The sequence below is a fragment of the Salmo salar genome, chromosome ssa15, assembly GCF_905237065.1.
Source record: "Salmo salar chromosome ssa15, Ssal_v3.1, whole genome shotgun sequence".
Taxonomy (NCBI): domain Eukaryota; kingdom Metazoa; phylum Chordata; class Actinopteri; order Salmoniformes; family Salmonidae; genus Salmo; species Salmo salar.
The window spans coordinates 68,846,984-68,867,509 of NC_059456.1; the positions used below are offsets into that span (position 1 = coordinate 68,846,984).

The following is a 20,526-nucleotide window of genomic DNA, read 5'->3' on the forward strand; positions in this document are numbered from 1 at the left end:
TTTTCTATGGTTAGTCTGTCATCATGTTTAGTGTTCTCCATGGTTAGTCTGTCATCATGTTTAGTGTTCTCCCTGCTTAGTCTGTCATCATGTTTAGTGTTCCCCCTGGTTAGTCTGTCACCATGTTTAGTGTTCCCCCTGGTTAGTCTGTCATCATGTTTAGTGTTCTCCCTGGTTAGTCTGTCATCATGTTTAGTGTTCTCCCTGGTTAGTCTGTCATCATGTTTAGTGTTCTCCCTGGTTAGTCTGTCATCATGTTTAGTGTTCCCCCTGGTTAGTCTGTCATCATGTTTAGTGTTCTCCCTGGTTAGTCTGTCATCATGTTTAGTGTTCTCTATGGTTAGTCTGTCATCATGTTTAGTGTTCTCCCTGGTTAGTCTGTCACCATGTTTAGTGTTCTCCATGGTTAGTCTGTCATCATGTTTAGTGTTCCCCCTGGTTAGTCTGTCATCATGTTTAGTGTTCTCCCTGGTTAGTCTGTCATCATGTTTAGTGTTCTCTATGGTTAGTCTGTCATCATGTTTAGTGTTCTCCCTGGTTAGTCTGTCACCATGTTTAGTGTTTTCTATGGTTAGTCTGTCATCATGTTTAGTGTTCTCCATGGTTAGTCTGTCATCATGTTTAGTGTTCTCCCTGCTTAGTCTGTCATCATGTTTAGTGTTCCCCCTGGTTAGTCTGTCATCATGTTTAGTGTTCTCCATGGTTAGTCTGTCATCATGTTTAGTGTTCTCCCTGGTTAGTCTGTCATCATGTTTAGTGTTCTCCCTGGTTAGTCTGTCATCATGTTTAGTGTTCTCTATGGTTAGTCTGTCATCATGTTTAGTGTTCTCCATGGTTAGTCTGTCATCATGTTTAGTGTTCTCCCTGGTTTGTCTGTCTTCATGTTTAGTGTTCTCCCTGGTTAGTCTGTCATCATGTTTAGTGTTCCCCCTGGTTAGTCTGTCTTCATGTTTAGTGTTCTCCCTGGTTAGTTTGACATTATGTTTAGTGTTTTCTATGGTTAGTCTGTCATCACGTTTAGTGTTCTCCATTGTTAGTCTGTCATCATGTTTAGTGTTCCCCCTGCTTAGTCTGTTATCATGTTTAGTGTTCCCCCTGGTTAGTCTGTCATCATGTTTAGTGTTTTCTATGGTTAGTCTGTCATCATGTTTAGTGTTCTCCCTGGTTAGTCTGTCATCATGTTTAGTGTTCTCCATGGTTATTCTGTCATCATGTTTAGTGTTCTCCATGGTTAGTCTGTCATCATGTTTAGTGTTCTCCCTGGTTAGTCTGTCATCATGTTTAGTGTTTTCTATGGTTAGTCTGTCATCATGTTTAGTGTTTTCTATGGTTAGTCTGTCATCATGTTTAGTGTTCTCCCTGGATTGTCTGTCTTCATGTTTAGTGTTCTCCATGGTTATTCTGTCATCATGTTTAGTGTTCTCCCTGGTTAGTCTGTCATCATGTTTAGTGTTCCCCCTGGTTAGTCTGTCATCATGTTTAGTGTTTTCTATGGTTAGTCTGTCATCATGTTTAGTGTTCCCCCTGGTTAGTCTGTCACCATGTTTAGTGTTCTCCCTGGTTAGTCTGTCACCATGTTTAGTGTTCTCCATGGTTAGTCTGTCATCATGTTTAGTGTTCTCCCTGGTTAGTCTGTCATCATGTTTAGTGTTTTCTATGGTTAGTCTGTCATCATGTTTAGTGTTTTCTATGGTTAGTCTGTCATCATGTTTAGTGTTTGCTATGGTTAGTCTGTCATCATGTTAAGTGTTTGCTATGGTTAGTCTGTCATCATGTTTAGTGTTCTCCATTGTTAGTCTGTCATCATGTTTAGTGTTCTCCCTGGTTAGTCTGTCTTCATGTTTAGTGTTCTCCCTGGTTAGTCTGTCATCATGTTTAGTGTTCTCCCTGGTTTGTCTGTCTTCATGTTTAGTGTTCTCCCTGGTTAGTCTGTCATCATGTTTAGTGTTCCCCCTGGTCAGTCTGTCATCATGTTTAGTGTTCTCCCTGGTTAGTCTGTCATCATGTTTAGTGTTCTCCATGGTTAGTTTGACATTATGTTTAGTGTTTTCTATGGTTAGTCTGTCATCATGTTTAGTGTTCTCCATGGTTAGTCTGTCATCATGTTTAGTGTTCTCCCTGCTTAGTCTGTCATCATGTTTAGTGTTCCCCCTGGTTAGTCTGTCATCATGTTTAGTGTTCTCCATGGTTAGTCTGTCATCATGTTTAGTGTTCTCCCTGGTTAGTCTGTCATCATGTTTAGTGTTCTCCCTGGTTAGTCTGTCATCATGTTTAGTGTTCTCTATGGTTAGTCTGTCATCATGTTTAGTGTTCTCCATGGTTAGTCTGTCATCATGTTTAGTGTTCTCCCTGGTTAGTCTGTCTTCATGTTTAGTGTTCTCCCTGGTTAGTCTGTCATCATGTTTAGTGTTCCCCCTGGTTAGTCTGTCTTCATGTTTAGTGTTCTCCCTGGTTAGTTTGACATTATGTTTAGTGTTTTCTATGGTTAGTCTGTCATCACGTTTAGTGTTCTCCATTGTTAGTCTGTCATCATGTTTAGTGTTCCCCCTGCTTAGTCTGTTATCATGTTTAGTGTTCCCCCTGGTTAGTCTGTCATCATGTTTAGTGTTTTCTATGGTTAGTCTGTCATCATGTTTAGTGTTCTCCCTGGTTAGTCTGTCATCATGTTTAGTGTTCTCCCTGGTTAGTCTGTCATCATGTTTAGTGTTCCCCCTGGTTAGTCTGTCATCATGTTTAGTGTTCTCCCTGGTTAGTCTGTCATCATGTTTAGTGTTCTCTATGGTTAGTCTGTCATCATGTTTAGTGTTCTCCCTGGTTAGTCTGTCACCATGTTTAGTGTTCTCCATGGTTAGTCTGTCATCATGTTTAGTGTTCTCCCTGGTTAGTCTGTCATCATGTTTAGTGTTCTCCCTGGTTAGTCTGTCATCATGTTTAGTGTTCCCCCTGGTTAGTCTGTCATCATGTTTAGTGTTTTCTATGGTTAGTCTGTCATCATGTTTAGTGTTCCCCCTGGTTAGTCTGTCACCATGTTTAGTGTTCTCCCTGGTTAGTCTGTCACCATGTTTAGTGTTCTCCATGGTTAGTCTGTCATCATGTTTAGTGTTCTCCCTGGTTAGTCTGTCATCATGTTTAGTGTTTTCTATGGTTAGTCTGTCATCATGTTTAGTGTTTTCTATGGTTAGTCTGTCATCATGTTTAGTGTTCTCCCTGGTTAGTCTGTCACCATGTTTAGTGTTCTCCATGGTTAGTCTGTCATCATGTTTAGTGTTCTCCCTGGTTAGTCTGTCATCATGTTTAGTGTTCTCCCTGGTTAGTCTGTCATCATGTTTAGTGTTCCCCCTGGTTAGTCTGTCATCATGTTTAGTGTTTTCTATGGTTAGTCTGTCATCATGTTTAGTGTTCCCCCTGGTTAGTCTGTCACCATGTTTAGTGTTCTCCCTGGTTAGTCTGTCACCATGTTTAGTGTTCTCCATGGTTAGTCTGTCATCATGTTTAGTGTTCTCCCTGGTTAGTCTGTCATCATGTTTAGTGTTTTCTATGGTTAGTCTGTCATCATGTTTAGTGTTTTCTATGGTTAGTCTGTCATCATGTTTAGTGTTTGCTATGGTTAGTCTGTCATCATGTTAAGTGTTTGCTATGGTTAGTCTGTCATCATGTTTAGTGTTCTCCATTGTTAGTCTGTCATCATGTTTAGTGTTCTCCCTGGTTAGTCTGTCTTCATGTTTAGTGTTCTCCCTGGTTAGTCTGTCATCATGTTTAGTGTTCTCCCTGGTTTGTCTGTCTTCATGTTTAGTGTTCTCCCTGGTTAGTCTGTCATCATGTTTAGTGTTCCCCCTGGTCAGTCTGTCATCATGTTTAGTGTTCTCCCTGGTTAGTCTGTCATCATGTTTAGTGTTCTCCATGGTTAGTTTGACATTATGTTTAGTGTTTTCTATGGTTAGTCTGTCATCATGTTTAGTGTTCTCCATGGTTAGTCTGTCATCATGTTTAGTGTTCTCCTGCTTAGTCTGTCATCATGTTTAGTGTTCCCCCTGGTTAGTCTGTCACCATGTTTAGTGTTCCCCCTGGTTAGTCTGTCATCATGTTTAGTGTTCTCCCTGGTTAGTCTGTCATCATGTTTAGTGTTCTCCCTGGTTAGTCTGTCATCATGTTTAGTGTTCTCCCTGGTTAGTCTGTCATCATGTTTAGTGTTCCCCCTGGTTAGTCTGTCATCATGTTTAGTGTTCTCCCTGGTTAGTCTGTCATCATGTTTAGTGTTCTCTATGGTTAGTCTGTCATCATGTTTAGTGTTCTCCCTGGTTAGTCTGTCACCATGTTTAGTGTTCTCCATGGTTAGTCTGTCATCATGTTTAGTGTTCTCCCTGGTTAGTCTGTCATCATGTTTAGTGTTCTCCCTGGTTAGTCTGTCATCATGTTTAGTGTTCCCCCTGGTTAGTCTGTCATCATGTTTAGTGTTTTCTATGGTTAGTCTGTCATCATGTTTAGTGTTCCCCCTGGTTAGTCTGTCACCATGTTTAGTGTTCTCCCTGGTTAGTCTGTCACCATGTTTAGTGTTCTCCATGGTTAGTCTGTCATCATGTTTAGTGTTCTCCCTGGTTAGTCTGTCATCATGTTTAGTGTTTTCTATGGTTAGTCTGTCATCATGTTTAGTGTTTTCTATGGTTAGTCTGTCATCATGTTTAGTGTTTGCTATGGTTAGTCTGTCATCATGTTAAGTGTTTGCTATGGTTAGTCTGTCATCATGTTTAGTGTTCTCCATTGTTAGTCTGTCATCATGTTTAGTGTTCTCCCTGGTTAGTCTGTCTTCATGTTTAGTGTTCTCCCTGGTTAGTCTGTCATCATGTTTAGTGTTCTCCCTGGTTTGTCTGTCTTCATGTTTAGTGTTCTCCCTGGTTAGTCTGTCATCATGTTTAGTGTTCCCCCTGGTCAGTCTGTCATCATGTTTAGTGTTCTCCCTGGTTAGTCTGTCATCATGTTTAGTGTTCTCCATGGTTAGTTTGACATTATGTTTAGTGTTTTCTATGGTTAGTCTGTCATCATGTTTAGTGTTCTCCATGGTTAGTCTGTCATCATGTTTAGTGTTCTCCCTGCTTAGTCTGTCATCATGTTTAGTGTTCCCCCTGGTTAGTCTGTCATCATGTTTAGTGTTCTCCATGGTTAGTCTGTCATCATGTTTAGTGTTCTCCCTGGTTAGTCTGTCATCATGTTTAGTGTTCTCCCTGGTTAGTCTGTCATCATGTTTAGTGTTCTCTATGGTTAGTCTGTCATCATGTTTAGTGTTCTCCATGGTTAGTCTGTCATCATGTTTAGTGTTCTCCCTGGTTTGTCTGTCTTCATGTTTAGTGTTCTCCCTGGTTAGTCTGTCATCATGTTTAGTGTTCCCCCTGGTTAGTCTGTCTTCATGTTTAGTGTTCTCCCTGGTTAGTTTGACATTATGTTTAGTGTTTTCTATGGTTAGTCTGTCATCACGTTTAGTGTTCTCCATTGTTAGTCTGTCATCATGTTTAGTGTTCCCCCTGCTTAGTCTGTTATCATGTTTAGTGTTCCCCCTGGTTAGTCTGTCATCATGTTTAGTGTTTTCTATGGTTAGTCTGTCATCATGTTTAGTGTTCTCCCTGGTTAGTCTGTCATCATGTTTAGTGTTCTCCATGGTTATTCTGTCATCATGTTTAGTGTTCTCCATGGTTAGTCTGTCATCATGTTTAGTGTTCTCCCTGGTTAGTCTGTCATCATGTTTAGTGTTTTCTATGGTTAGTCTGTCATCATGTTTAGTGTTTTCTATGGTTAGTCTGTCATCATGTTTAGTGTTCTCCCTGGATTGTCTGTCTTCATGTTTAGTGTTCTCCATGGTTATTCTGTCATCATGTTTAGTGTTCCCCCTGGTTAGTCTGTCATCATGTTTAGTGTTCTCCCTGGTTAGTTTGACATTATGTTTAGTGTTTTCTATGGTTAGTCTGTCATCATGTTTAGTGTTTTCTATGGTTAGTCTGTCATCATGTTTAGTGTTCTCCCTGGATTGTCTGTCTTCATGTTTAGTGTTCTCCATGGTTATTCTGTCATCATGTTTAGTGTTCCCCCTGGTTAGTCTGTCATCATGTTTAGTGTTCTCTATGGTTACTCTGTCATCATGTTTAGTGTTCTCCCTGGTTAGTCTGTCATCATGTTTAGTGTTCTCTATGGTTAGTCTGTCATCAGGTTTTTTATACTTATTTAATATGTCATTGTATTGCTATTTATCCTGCTGATTTTCTTGTGTATGTAAAGTGACTTCGGGTGTCATGGAAAACGCTTAAAATAAAATGTATGATTATTAGCATTAAAATGGCATCAGAGGGCATTGTGGGCAGAGTTGGGTCTCATTCATTAGTGCACACAGTAGCAAAACATTTTGCAACAGAAAACAAAAACGAGCTACAGACAAGTTCCGGTAGTCCCTCCTTGTTTCAGTCTGTTTTCTTTTGTTTGGTGCCTAGTGACATGACCCAGGAATGTGATTTGACATTGTTTTTTAACAGAGGCACCACAGTTAAAAAAGGTAGAGGGCGCACTTGGGACAAATTAGTCCCAAGAGAGTGGCACAGTGAGATTAGAGTTGTGGTTCTAGGTCTCACCTCTCCAACTCGGTGCACCACAGGATGTCCTCTTTGCCGTTCATCATGACGGGGAAGTGCTGGTCTTTGCCCTGCTTGATAGAGTTAGAGCGCGTGGTGATGGTGCGCACCTTTCCAAACTACCAGACAAAGAAAATGCACACTCATATTAATACACTTTATGTGTGTGTGTACACACACACACACACACACACACACACACACACACACACACACACACACACACACACACACACACACACACACTGCATTCGGAAAGTCTTTAGACCCCTTGACTTTTTTCACATTTTGTTACGTTACAGCCTTATTCTAAACTTTATTAAATCGTTTTCCCCCCTCAATCTACACAAAGCAAAAACACGTTTTAAAAAATTGTTGCAAATTTATGAAAAATAAAAAACAGAAATACCATATTTACATAGGTTTTCAGACCCTTTGCTATCAGCCTCGAAATTGAGCTCAGGTGCATCAGGTTTCCATTGATCATCCTTGAGATGTTCCTACAACTTGATTGGAGTCCACCTGTGATAAATTCAATTGATTGGATATGATTTGGAAAGGCACACATCTGTCCATATAAGGTCCGACAGTTGACAGTGCATGTCAGAGCAAAAACCAAGCCATGAGCTCGAAGGAATTGTCCGTAGAGTGCCGAGACAGGATTGTGTCGAGGCACAGATCTGGGGAGCGGTTCCAAAAAATGTCTGCAGCATTGAGGTTCCCCAAGAACACAGTGGCCTCCATCATTCTTAAATGGAAGAAGTTTGGAACCACCAAGACTCATCCTCGAGCTGGCCGCACGGCCGAACTGAGCAATCAGGGGAGAAGGGCCTTGATCAGGAAAGTGAACAAGAACCCGATGGTCACTCTGACAGAGCTCCAGAGTTCCTCTGTGGAGATGTTAGAACCTTCCAGAAGGACAGCCATCTCTGCAACACTCCACTACCGTAAATTCCGGACTATAAGCCGCTACTTTTTCCCCACGCTTTGAACCCCGCGGCTTTAACAATGACGCGGCTAATATATGGATTTTTCCCGCTTTCAATTTCTTTTCTTCCAAAAAACACATTCTGTGACGTGCTCAGTTTTTTGGCAGCATGAAGCTTTCATTAGACCAATGAAATTGCCGAACGGGTTAAGGTCAAACAACCTTTTTGTTTACTGTTTACATTAAATCGAGCGCTCTCAAACTTCCCATCATTCTGATTACGGTAGTCATTTTGTCACCCTCATCATGGCAAAGACACGGAGAAATGCATATGATGCAGCTTTCAAGTTGAAGGCGATTGATCTGGCTGTTGGAAAAGGAAATAGAGCAGCTGCTGCACGGGAGCTTGGTCTTAATGAGTCGATGATAAGACGTTGGAAACAGCAGCGTGAGGAATTGACTCAGTGCAAAAAGACAACTAAAGCTTACTGCTAATTTTTTATTTTTTGTTACAAGCCGTGTTTCGTTAAAGCCTATTTATTTTTGTTACAAGCCTTGATTTGTTAAAGCCTATTTATTTTTGTTACAAGCCGTGTTTCGTTAAAGCCTGTGTAAAGTTCATTTGTTTCAATGTACCGGTAGGCACCTGTGGCTTATAGACAGGTGACTAACGATATTTTGACTAACCATATTTTGTGGGTGCGGCTTATATTCAGGTGCGCTTAATAGTCCGGAAATTACGGTATTTAGACCTTTATGGTAGAGTGGCCAGACGGAAGCCACTCCCCAGTAAAAGGCACATGACTGCCCGCTTGGAGTTTGCCAAAAGGCACCTAAAGACTTTCAGACCATGAGAAACAAGATTCTCTGGTCTGATGAAACCAAGATTGAACTCTTTGGCCTGAACGGAGCTAAGTAGAGCGAGATCCTTGATGAAAACCTGCTCCAGAGCGCTCAGGACCTCCGACTACAGCGAAGATTCACCTTCCAACAGGACAACGGCCCTAAGCACACAGCCAAGACAACGCAGCAGTGGCTTCAGGACAAGTCTCTGAATGTCCTTGATTGGCCCAGCCAGAGCCCAGACTTGAGCCCGATTTGAACATCTCTGAAGAGACCTGAAAATAGCTGTGCAGCGACTCTCCCCATCCAACCTGAAAGGATCTGCAGAGAAGAATGGGAGAAACTCCCCATATACAGGTGTGCCAAGCTTGTAGCATCATACCCAAGAAGACTCGAGGCTGTAATCACTACAAAAGGTGCTTCAGAGTACTGAGTAAAGGGTCTGAATAATTATGTAAATGTCATATTTCATTTTAGTTTTTACCTGTTTTTGCTTTGGTATTGTGTGTAGGTTGATTCAATTGTTTTTTCCCCTCAATCTTAGAATAAGGTTGTAACGTAACAAAATGTGGAAAAAGTCAAGTGGTCTGAATACTTTCCGAAGGCACTGTGAATGTGACATTTCAGTTTGTTATTTTTAATAAATGTCTAAACCTGTTGAAGCTTTGTCATTATGGGGTATTGTGTGTAGATAAGACAAAAAAAAATATTTCATCATTTTTAGAATAAGGCTGTAACATAACAAAATGTAGAAAAAGTCAAAGGGTCTGAATACTTTCCAAATGCACTGTATATAGAGTACCAGTCAAAAGTTTGGACAAACCTAACTCATTCAAGGGTTTTTCTTTATTTTTACTATTTTACACATTGTCAAATAATTGTGAAGACATCAAACTACGAAATAACACATATCATGTAGTAACCACAAGTGTTAAACAAAACAAAATATATTTTAGATTCTTCAAAGTAGCCACCCTTTGCCTTGATGACAGCTTTGCACATGCGTGGCATTCTCTCAACCAGTTTCATGAGGAATGCTTTTCCAACAGTCATGAAGGAGTTCCCACATATGCTGAGCACTTGTTGGCTGCTTTTCCTTCACTCTGTGGTCCAACTCATCCCAAACCATCTCAATTGGGTTGAGGTCGGGTGATTGTGGAGGCCAGGTCATCTGATGCAGCACCATCACTCTTCTTCTTGGTCAAATAGCCCTTACACAGCCTGGTGGTGTGTTTTGGGTCATTGTCCGGTTGAAAAACAAATGATAGTCCCAATAAGAGCAAACCAGATGGGATGGCGTATCGCTACAGAATGATGTGGTAGCCATGCAGGTTAAGTGTGCCTTGAATTCTAAATAAATCACAGACAGTGTCACCAGCAAAGCACCCCCAACACCATCACACCTCCTCCTCCATGCTTCACGGTGGGAACCACACATGTGGAGATCATCTGTTCACCTACTCTGCGTCTCACAAAAACACGGCGGTTGGAACCAAAAATCTGAAATTTGGACACATAAAACCAAAGGACAGATTTCCACCGGTCTAATTGCTTGTGTTTCTTGGCCCAAGCAAGTCTCTTCTTCTTATTGGTGTCCTTTAGTAGTGGTTTCCTTGCAGCAATTCAACCATGAAGGCCTGATTCACATAGTCTCCTCTGAACAGAAATCTGCTCCTTTTAGCCGTACCCTTATCCTACTCCTCCTCTGGTGATGTAGAGCTTAACCCAGGCCCTGTGTGTCCCTAGGCGCTCCCACTTGTTGACTTCTGCAACCGTAAAAGCCTTGGGTTCATGCATGTTAACATCAGAAGCCTCCTCCCTAAGTTTGCTTTATTCACTGCTTTAGCACACTCTGTCACATCCTGACCCTAGTAAGATGTCATTTTCTATAGTAGAGTAGGGCAGGGCGTGACAGGGGGTGTTTTGGGTTGTTCTATGTTTTCTATTTCTATGTTTAAGTTCTAGTTTGTCTATTTCTGTGTTGGGATTGTTTGGGGTTGATCTCTAATTGGAGGCAGCTGATCCTCATTGCCTCTGATTAGAGATCATATTTAAGTAGGGGTTTTTCTCTTCCTGTTTGTGGGTTATTATCTTTTGAGTAGTGTGTTTTCCTCTCTGCGTCACGGTTTATTTTTGTATTTCAAGCATTAGTGTATTGCATTTTAGTTTCACAATAAAGAAAGTATGTGGAACTTCGAACACGCTGCATTTTGGTCCGATCCTTCAAACAGCCGTGACACACTCCGCCAACCCTGATGTCCTAGCTGTGTCTGAATCCTTAGGAAGACCACCAAAAATTCTGAAATTTCCATCCCCAATTACAACATTTTCCGTCAAGACAGAACTGCTAAAGGGGGGCGGAATTGCAATCTACTGTAGAGATGGCCTGCAGAGTTCTGTCATACTATCCAGGTCTATGCCCAAAGAGTTCCAGCTACTACTTTAAAAGATCCATCTCTCCAGAAATAAGTCCCTCACTGTTGCCGCTTGTTATAGACCCCCCCCTCAGCTCCCAGCTGTGCCTTGGACACCATATGTGAATTGATTGCCCCCCATCTATTATCAGAGTTCGTACTGCTAGATTACCTAAATTGGGATATGCTTAACACCCCAGCCGTCCTACAATCTAGATGCCCTCAATCTCACACAAATGATCAAGGAACCTACCCGGCCCAACCCCAAATCTGTAAACATGGGCACCCTCATAGATATTATCCTGACCAACTTGCCCTCTAAATACACCTCTGATGTTTTCAACCAGGATCTCAGCCTCATTGCCTGCGTCCGTTATGGGTCCGCGGTCAAACGACCACCTAAAACACTTCTGCGAGCAGGCCTTTCTAATTGACCTGGCCCGGGTATCCTGGAAGGATATTGACCTCATCCATCAGTAGAGGATGCCTGGTTGTTCTTTAAAAGTGCTTTCCTCACCATCTTAAATAAGCATGCCCCTTTCAACATTTTTTGAACTAAGAACAGATATAGCCCTTGGTTCACTCCAGACTTGACTGGCCTTGACCAGCACAAAAACATCCTGTGGCGTACTGCACTAGTTTCAAATAGTCCCCGCGATATGCAACTTTTCAGGGATGTGGGGAACCAATACACACAGTCAGTTAGGAAAGCAAAGGCTAGCTTTTTCAAACAGAAATTTGCATCCTGCAGCACTAATTCCAAAAAGTTTTGGGACACTGTAAAGTCCACGGAGAATAAGAGTACCTCCTCCCAGCTGTAGTGTATATTGAAATAAAATCACTTAGTGATTCCTGTCCAGTTACACTTAATGAAGGAGAGCTAGATCGTGTTACCTTAGCCACACGGCCATGGTCCAGACAGTCCTGTAGCTCTAGCTTGTCCATCCCAGATGCACACCGAGGCCTGATAACATGAATGGGAATTAGAAATGAAATCCTCCAAGAGATCCATAAAGTGAAGTGGCTAGTACTTTATTTTACTGTACGGTTTCCACTAGTATTCAACTGGTAACAATGTGTACTTCCCAGCATTTACTTACTAAACACATTTGGCAACTATCAAATGGTGCCAAGTGGTGCGTTTAATGAATCCCAAATGAACAAACAAGTAAAAGTAATTAATAAGTTATTACTGTGTAATTACCATTAGCTTTTACAATGCAATTTGGTCATTTTTGTATTGTAAAGTAACAACAGGAATATGAAAGATTGTGTTAGTATAGGAAACACATATACTGTGGTCATCACACACCTGTTCATCCCTGGTAGGTTGCCCCAGAAGTACCTAGCCCTGTGAGCCGCAGACACCTCAATGGCGTCGATCATTACTGGATTGCACTGTAGGACGCGCGCGCACACACACACACACACACACACACACACACACACACACACACACACACACACACACACACACACACACACACACACACACACACACACACATATATACACACACACACACAGGTTGGTGTTTAATTGAACATACCGCTGCTACCGTGGGTTACACATCTTCACTCCTTGTGTTATGTTGCGAGTCAGTAACGATATATAAAGACTAAGTAGCCGAGACGACTTCTCAAGCTATCTCACGAGGTAATGCCAAAGACCCCTGAGGTTGTCACTTATATTGATCCATTGATATTGAATTGATATTGTGGACACAACAAACCTCGAGGAAACGGGAGATGTCTCTCTTGTCGTTGACGCCCATGGCGACCACATTCTCGAACATCCAGAAGAAGGGGCGGTCCTCGGCCTCCTTGGGCTTGGCCTCACTCAGCAGACGGTAGAACTCAAAGAACAACCTTCCTGTGCCCTCTGGACAGACAGACAGACGGGGAATGAGGAGATCACGCTAGGGGATTCCTACTACAGTCCAATGTAAACTGAATAATAATGTACATCAATTGCAATTAGGGCTGGGCGATATGTCCAAAATATCATATCACTGTATTTAAAAAAAATTTGACTGTATTTTATGTTTTGGAATAATAAAAGTTCTAAATTTGCTTTATGAGTAATGTTTAACCCTAGGGTGCCAACACATACGTTCTTAGTGATTCCAATGGGTCTATCTATGTCTATTCAGATTGTTTTATACTGTTCAATTAAACTTAAACCAAAAATACATTTCTGAATTTTCATTCATTTCCTGCACTCATTTGAGATCATTTCCACAATGCCAAATAGGGCTGCACGATATGGGCAAGAAAACTAGGCCTTATTTTTAACCAAATGTTGTGATCTGACTTGCGATTTAGATCAAAACACTTGGGTGAACTGAAGGGATGAAGAAAAAAATAATGTTTATTCCAATTCTACAGTTAGAAGATAATAGTGGGCACTTTGAATAGTGATATTTGACATGACAACAAATGAAAATGTCAGGGAGGAGTTATTGTGACACAGTAGGAACCAAAGTGTTGGTCAGTGTTTCCTAGGGGACACTATAATCTTTGGCTACGTTCAATGATTTCTCTTAGCTACTTCATGTAGCTAACATATTCATGCTCTTTGATTTAGAAGATATTGTTACACAAACAACATGCTGATTGAAGCCTACACCAACACTGGTATCAGGCTGTATAGCTAGCTACGTTTTCTCTGACTAACTTGTGATTAGCATTAGTGGCTAACACGTCTTCGCCACAACCTGCTAAGAAAAGACAAACTAGCTGTTTGCAGATGTAAGAAACACTAAATAATAGTGTAATTATATAACACTTGAGGACTTATATTAAGAAGCAAAGTGGAAACAGCATCGTAGTCATCAACACGTGTGCTGCATTGACCATGCGGACTGAACGCAAGAGTCTCGTGGTCGAGCAACAACAAATGCGCTCCTTAATCAACGGGACCGAGCTCGGTCTAGGTGCAAAACAGCATGGAGAGAGAGAGAGCGGAGAGAGATGACTCAAACACCGTTACAGAAGGTAAAGTAAAAACGCAAACCGGTCCGTGCATCAATAGTGGTCTAAAGTAAAATACGGTATACCGCCCAGCCCTAATTCCAATAATACATCTGTCATTATGAGTTTCAAATATCCCTCTGATTCTTATACCTTACACGTTGCCCTGGACGTTTAGAGGTACAAGTCTATAACGTACATGTAAGAGGGAATGTATATAAATGACATTTCATAAGAACTACTTCACTGGAATTTTAGCCCGTAACACTTGGCAAGAATTCTAAAGTGTAATTGGAGTGAAGTGAAGCATGCTTATTAATTCATTTAATGAAGTTTGATTAAAAATCATTATTTTGATTCAATTTCTTACCGTACAATCCCTTCCTGGCGGGGTTGACGATAGACAGGTCATTACAGGGGCTTCCTCCGATCACCAGGTCAAATGGGCCCCACTCTTCTATCTGTGTGAGACAATCACACCACCTACTGTCAGACTGAGTGTAACACACGTCAATGCCCCAACATCTGCCCCCATCTGCCGTTTGTCATTCCCAATCCCCCCCTATCCTATCCTACATAGTGTCATCTCCCCCCATCACCACATCCATATTGGCCACCACCCCCAACGCAACGTACAGTGCCTTTAGAAAGTACTTGACTTATTCCACATGTTGTTATATTACAGCCTGAATTCAAAATGGATGAAATAGATATTTTTCTCACCCATCTACACCCATCTGAAAAAGCTCTGACGAAGGCCGTTAGGCCGATACGTAAGCTTATTAAATATCAGTGATACTATCAAGAACAGTGTGCGGTTTCCTTTTTTCATTCATCCTGTTTCAACTGTTGCCATGCACCTGTAACAAGATTGCTCAGATGTGCGAGTGCCTTTTGAATCTCACCCATCTACACAAAATACCCCATAATGAAAAAGTGAAAGCATGTCTTTAGAATTATTGGCAAATTTATTGAAAATGAAATACAGAAATATCTAATTTACATAAGTATTCACACCCTTGAGTCAATACATGTTAAAATCACCTTTGGCAGCGATTACAGCTGTTAGTCTTTCTGGGTAAGTCTCTAAGAGCTTGGATTGAACAATATTTGCACATTATTATTTTTACAATTCTTAAAGCTATGTCAAGTTGGTTGTTGATATATTGCTAGACAGCCAGGACAATAACCTAAAACACAAAGCCAAATTGTTGCTTACCAAGACAACATTGAATGTACCTGAGTGGCCTAGTTATAGTTTTTACCTCAATTGGCTTGAAAATCTATGGCAAGACTTGAAAATGTGAATTTGTCTCCAGTGGGAAGCAGACTGAACAATGTTTTCCTCTAGGATTTTGCCTGTGATTAGCTCTATTCCGTTTATTTTTTTCCTAAAAAGAAAACTCCATAGTCCTTGCCAATCCTTGAAAATATGAAGAGTGGTACTCAGTGATGTGCTGTGTTGTATTTGCCCCAAACATAAGGCTTTGTATTCAGGACACAAAGTTAATTTCTTTGCCACATTTTTTGCAGTTTTACTTTAGTGCCTTATTGCAAACAGGATGCGTGTTTTGGAATATTTTATGCTATAGTCTTCCTTTTCTTTTTACGCTGTCATTTAGGTTAGTTATCTCCTATCACAGCTCCTTAAACTCTGTAACTGTTTTATAGTCACCTTTGGCATCATGGTGAAATCCTTTATGGTGAAATCCCCCATACCTTCCTCTCCAGCAACTCAGTTAGGAAGGACGCCTGTATATTTGTAGTGACTAAAATGTCTGCTTTTTTTTTACCCATCTACCAATAGGTGCCCTTCTTTGTGAGGCATTGGAAAACCTCCCTGGTCTTTGTGGTTGAATCTGTGTTTGAAATTCACTGGTCGACTGAGGAACCTTACAGATAATTGTATGTGTGGGGTACAGAGATCAGGTAGTCTTTTAAAAATCATGTTAAACACTATTATTGCACACAGAGTGAGTCCATGCAACTTATTACAGTGCATTCAGGAAGTATTCAGACCCCTTAAGTTTTTCCACATTTTGTTACATTATAGCCTTATTCTAAAATTGATTAAATTGTTTTTTTCCCCTCATCAATCTACACACAATACCCCATAACAACAAACCAAAAACAGGTTTTTATACATTTTTGCAAATGTATAAAAAAAAAAAAAAAACTGATATCACATTTACATACAGTATGTGACATGTTAAGCAAATGTTTACTCCTGAACATATTTAGGCTTGCCATAACAAAGGGTTTGAATACTTATTGACTCAAGACATTTCAGCTTTTCATATTTAATTTGTAAAAAATGAAACACAACAACACGTCAAAATGTGGAAAAAGTCAAGGGGTGTGAATACTTTCTGAAGGCACTGTATAACACCCTACAGAACGACCCATACAGAAACACCCCTCCCCCACCCATCCATACCACCCACCAAAATATTCCCTACAGAACACCCCCTCCTCCTCAGCTCTACATAGGGGCCTTTTCATCTGTGACAAAGGCCTTGGATAGAGAGAGAGTGAGAGGGTGTAGCTTCCCCAAGCAGGGCCAGAGCAGACCCTCCCCGGGCCCAGCCCCTCTTTGAGGAGTGCTCTGAGTCGCTGACAAAGGGGTGAATGGGTTCTGGGGGATTTAATCTGACAAGAGGCTGTGCTTTGTCCTCTAAACCAGATGACCTCACGGACTCTCATGCAACCCGGCAGCATGCCCCTCTCTGCAGCTGTGGTGGAGCTATGTGTTTAGGTTCGACTTGGGAGTGGTTAATGTTGTCTGTTGGTGTGTTTGCATGTTTGTGCTCTTGTGTTGAAGCTCTCAAAAGAGTCCTTGCGAGCCCATGAGTCTGTATAGGTTTCATTGTGGATCCACATAATGTAGGTCAGGGGGGAGGGCATTCACTATAAGGTGAGGCTCATTAGGCTACAATAAGGTACTACTGTCTGGACAGGCAATAGCCTGGTCCAGACAGAACAAACCAGTAACAGGTGTGTGGTATGAATGTGTGCAATTGTTTGATTTTCCATGACACTGACGAGGACTACTCCTTATAACCAGTGTTGGGGGTAATGCATTACAAAAGTAAAACTATACAGTGGCTTGCGAAAGTATTCACCCCCCTTGGTATTTTTCCTATTTTGTTGCCTTAAAACCTGGAATTAAAATGAATTTTTTGGGGGTTTGTATCATTTGATTTACACAACATGCCTACCACTTTGAAGATGCAAAATATTTTTTATTGTGAAGCAAATAAGAAATAAGACAAAAAAACTGAAAACTTAAACGTGCATAACTATTCACCCCCCCAAAGTCAATACTTTGTAGAGCCACCTTTTGCAGCAATTACAGCTGCAAGTCTCTTGGGGTATGTCTCTATAAGCTTGGCACATCTAGCCACTGGGAGTTTTGCCCATTCTCAAAGGCTAGACTGCTCCAGCTCCTTCAAGTGTTGTGTTCCGCTGGTGTACAGCAATCTTTAAGTCATACCACAGATTGAGGTCTGGGCTTTGACTTGACCATTCCAAGACATTTAAATGTTTCCCCTTAAACCACTCAAGTGTTGCTTTTGCAGTATGTTTAGGGTCATTGTCCTGCTGGAAGGTGAACCTCTGTCCCAGTCTTAAATCTCTGGAAGACTGAAACAGGTTTCCCTCAAGAATTTCCCTGTGTTTAGCGCCATCCATCATTCCTTCAATTCTGACTAGTTTCCCAGTCCCTGCCGATGAAAAACATACCCACAGCATGATGCTGCCACCACCATGCTTCAATGTGGGGATGGTGTTCTTGGGGTGATGAGAGGTGTTGGGTTTGCGCCAGACAGCATTTTACTTGTTGGCCAAAAAGCTCAATTTTAGTCTCATCTAACCAGAGTACGTTCTTCCATATGTTTGGGGAGTCTCCCACATGCCTTTTGGCGAACACCAAACGTGTTTGCTTATTTTTTTCCTTAAGCAATGTCTTTTTTTCTGGCCACTCTTCCGTAAAGCCCAGCTCTGTGGAGTGTATGGCTTAAAGTGGTCGAATGGACAGATACTCCAATCTCCGCTGTGGAGCTCCTTCAGGGTTATCTTTGGTCTCTTTGTTGCCTCTCTGATTAATGCCCTCCTTGCCAGATCCGTGAGTTTTGGTGGGTGGCCCTCTCTTGTCAGGTTTGTTGTGGTGCCATATTCTTTAAATGTTTTAATAATGGATTTAATAGTGCTCTGTGGGATGTTCAAAGTTTCAGATATTTTTTTATAACCCAACCCTGATCTGTACTTCTCCACAAATTTGTCCCTGACCTGTTTGGAGAGTTCCTTGGTCTTCATGGTGCCGCTTGCTTGGTGGTGCCCCTTGCTTAGTGGTGTTGCAGACTCTGGGGCCTTTCAGAACAGGTGTATATATACTGAGATCATGTGACAGATCATGTGACACTTAGATTGTACACAGGTGGACTTTATTTAACTAATTATGTGACTTCTGAAGGTAATTGGTTGCACCAGATGTTATTTAGGGGTTTCATAGCAAAGGGGGTGAATACATATGCACGCACCACTTTTCCGTTTTTATTTTTTTTCATTTCACTTCACCAATTTCGACTATTTTGTGTATGTCCATTACATGAAATCCAAATAAAAATCTATTTAAATTACAGGTTGTAATGCAACAAAATAGGAAAAATGCCAAGGGGGTGAATACTTTTGCAAGGCACTGTACGTAATCAGATTACATTATTGAGTAATAGAGTAAAGTAACGCATAACTTTTTCAAATTGGGTAATATTATTACAGTTACTATACCTGCCGCATGTTTCCATAATCCAATGATTTGTATTGTTTATAAAATAGCACCAACAATCATTTTTAGAGAGGTTGCACCTCTGATCTTTGCCGTTGATGGCTTCTGTGATAGAAAAGCCCATAGAGGGCTTTCCTGTCTAGTGGCAAGTGTTCCCTTTATACATCTCTACATCTTGAGAGAAAGATTTTGAAAGAAAAGATAGGAAAACTTTACAGATGTTTGGCTTACAGTATACACTACCGTTCAAAAGTTTGGGGTCACTTAGCAATGTCCTTGTTTTCCATGAGTTGCAAAATGAATAGGAAATATAGTCAAGACGTTGACAAGGTTATAAATAATGATTTTGTATTGAAATAATAATTGTGTCCTTCAAACTTTGCTTTCATCAAAGAATCCTCCACTTGCAGCAATTACAGCCTTGCAGAACTTTGGCATTCTAGTCGTCAATTTGTTGAGGTAATCTGAAGAGATTTCACCCCATGCTTCCTGAAGCACTTCCCACAATTTGGATTGGCTTGATGGGCACTTCTTACGTACCATACGGTCAAGCTGCTCCCACAACAGCTCAATAGGGTTGAGATCCGGTGACTGTGCTGGCCACTCCATTATAGACAGAATACCAGCTGACTGCTTCTTCCCTAAATAGTTCTTGCATAGTTTGAAGCTGTGCTTTGGGTCATTGTCCTGTTGTAGGAGGAAATTGTCTCCAATTAAGCGCCGTCCACAGGGTATGGCATGGCGTTGCAAAATGGAGTGATAGCCTTCATTCTTCAAGATCCCTTTTACCCTGTACAAATCTCCCACTTTACCACCACCAAAGCACCCCAGACAATCACATTGCCTCCACCATGCTTGACAGATGACGTCAAGCACTCCTCTAGCATCTTTTCATTTTTTCTGCATCTCACGAATGTTCTTCTTTGTGATCCAAACACCTCAAAATGATATTTGTCTGTCCATAACACCTTTTTCCAATCTTCCTCTGTCCAGTGTCTGTGTTCTTTTGCCCATCTTAATCTTTTCTTTTATTGGCCAGTCTGAGATATGGCTTTTTCTTTACAACTCTGCCTAGAAGGCCAGCATCCCGGAGTCATCTCTTCACTGTTGACATTGAGACTGGTGTTTTGCGGGTACTATTTAATGAAGCTGCCAGTTGAGGACTTGTGAGGCGTCTGTTTTAGAGGACGACCGATTAATCGTCACGGCCGATTAATTAGGGCCGATTTCAAGTTTTCATAACAGTCGGTAATCGTCATTTTTGGATGCCGATTATGGCCGATTACATTGCAATCCACGAGGAGACTGCGTAGCAGGCTGACCAACTGTTACGCGAGTGCAGCAAGGAGCCAAGGTAAGTTGCTAGCTAGCATTAAACTTATCTTATAAAAAAACAATCAATCTTAAGATAGTCACTAGTTAACTACACATGGTTGATGGTATTACTAGTTTAACTAGCTTGTCATGCGTTGCATATAATCAATGCGGTGCCTGTTAATTTTTTATCGAATCACAGCGTACTTCGCCAAACGGGTGATGATTTAACAAAAGCGCTTTCGCGAAAAAAGCACAATGTACCTAACCATAAACATCAATGCCTTTCTTAAAATCAATACACAAGTATATATTTTTTAACCTGCATATTTAGTTAAAAGAAATTCATGTTAGCAGGCAATATTAACTAGGGAAATTGTGTCACTTCTCTTGCGTTCCGTGCAAGCAGTCAGGGTATATGCAGCAGTTTGGGCCGCCTGGCTCGTTGCGAACTGTGTGAAGACATTTTCTTCCTAACAAAGACGTAATTAATTTGCCAGAATTGTACATATTTATGACATATCATTGAAGGTTGTGCAATGTAACAGCAATATTTAGACTTATGGATGCCACCCGTTAGATAAAATATGGAACGGTTCCGTATTTCACTGAAAGAATAAACATTTTGTTTTCTAAATTATAGTTTCCGGATTTAACCATA

General features: G+C 41.1%; 1 protein-coding gene across 3 annotated transcripts in view; it reads right to left on the bottom strand.

The window, feature by feature from the left end:
* Positions 1-20,526, bottom strand: part of LOC106572254 (DNA (cytosine-5)-methyltransferase 3B) — a 66,355-nt gene that overhangs the window by 8,598 nt on the left and 37,231 nt on the right. For all 3 annotated transcript variants that reach the window (XM_014146292.2, XM_045695994.1, XM_045695995.1), the window contains exons 17-21: positions 14,139-14,229; positions 12,529-12,677; positions 12,109-12,194; positions 11,691-11,760; positions 6,612-6,730 (exon numbers count right to left, since the gene is read on the bottom strand). In XM_014146292.2, coding sequence (XP_014001767.1) covers positions 6,612-6,730; positions 11,691-11,760; positions 12,109-12,194; positions 12,529-12,677; positions 14,139-14,229 — 515 coding nt within the window. The remainder of the gene's footprint in view (positions 1-6,611; positions 6,731-11,690; positions 11,761-12,108; positions 12,195-12,528; positions 12,678-14,138; positions 14,230-20,526) is intronic.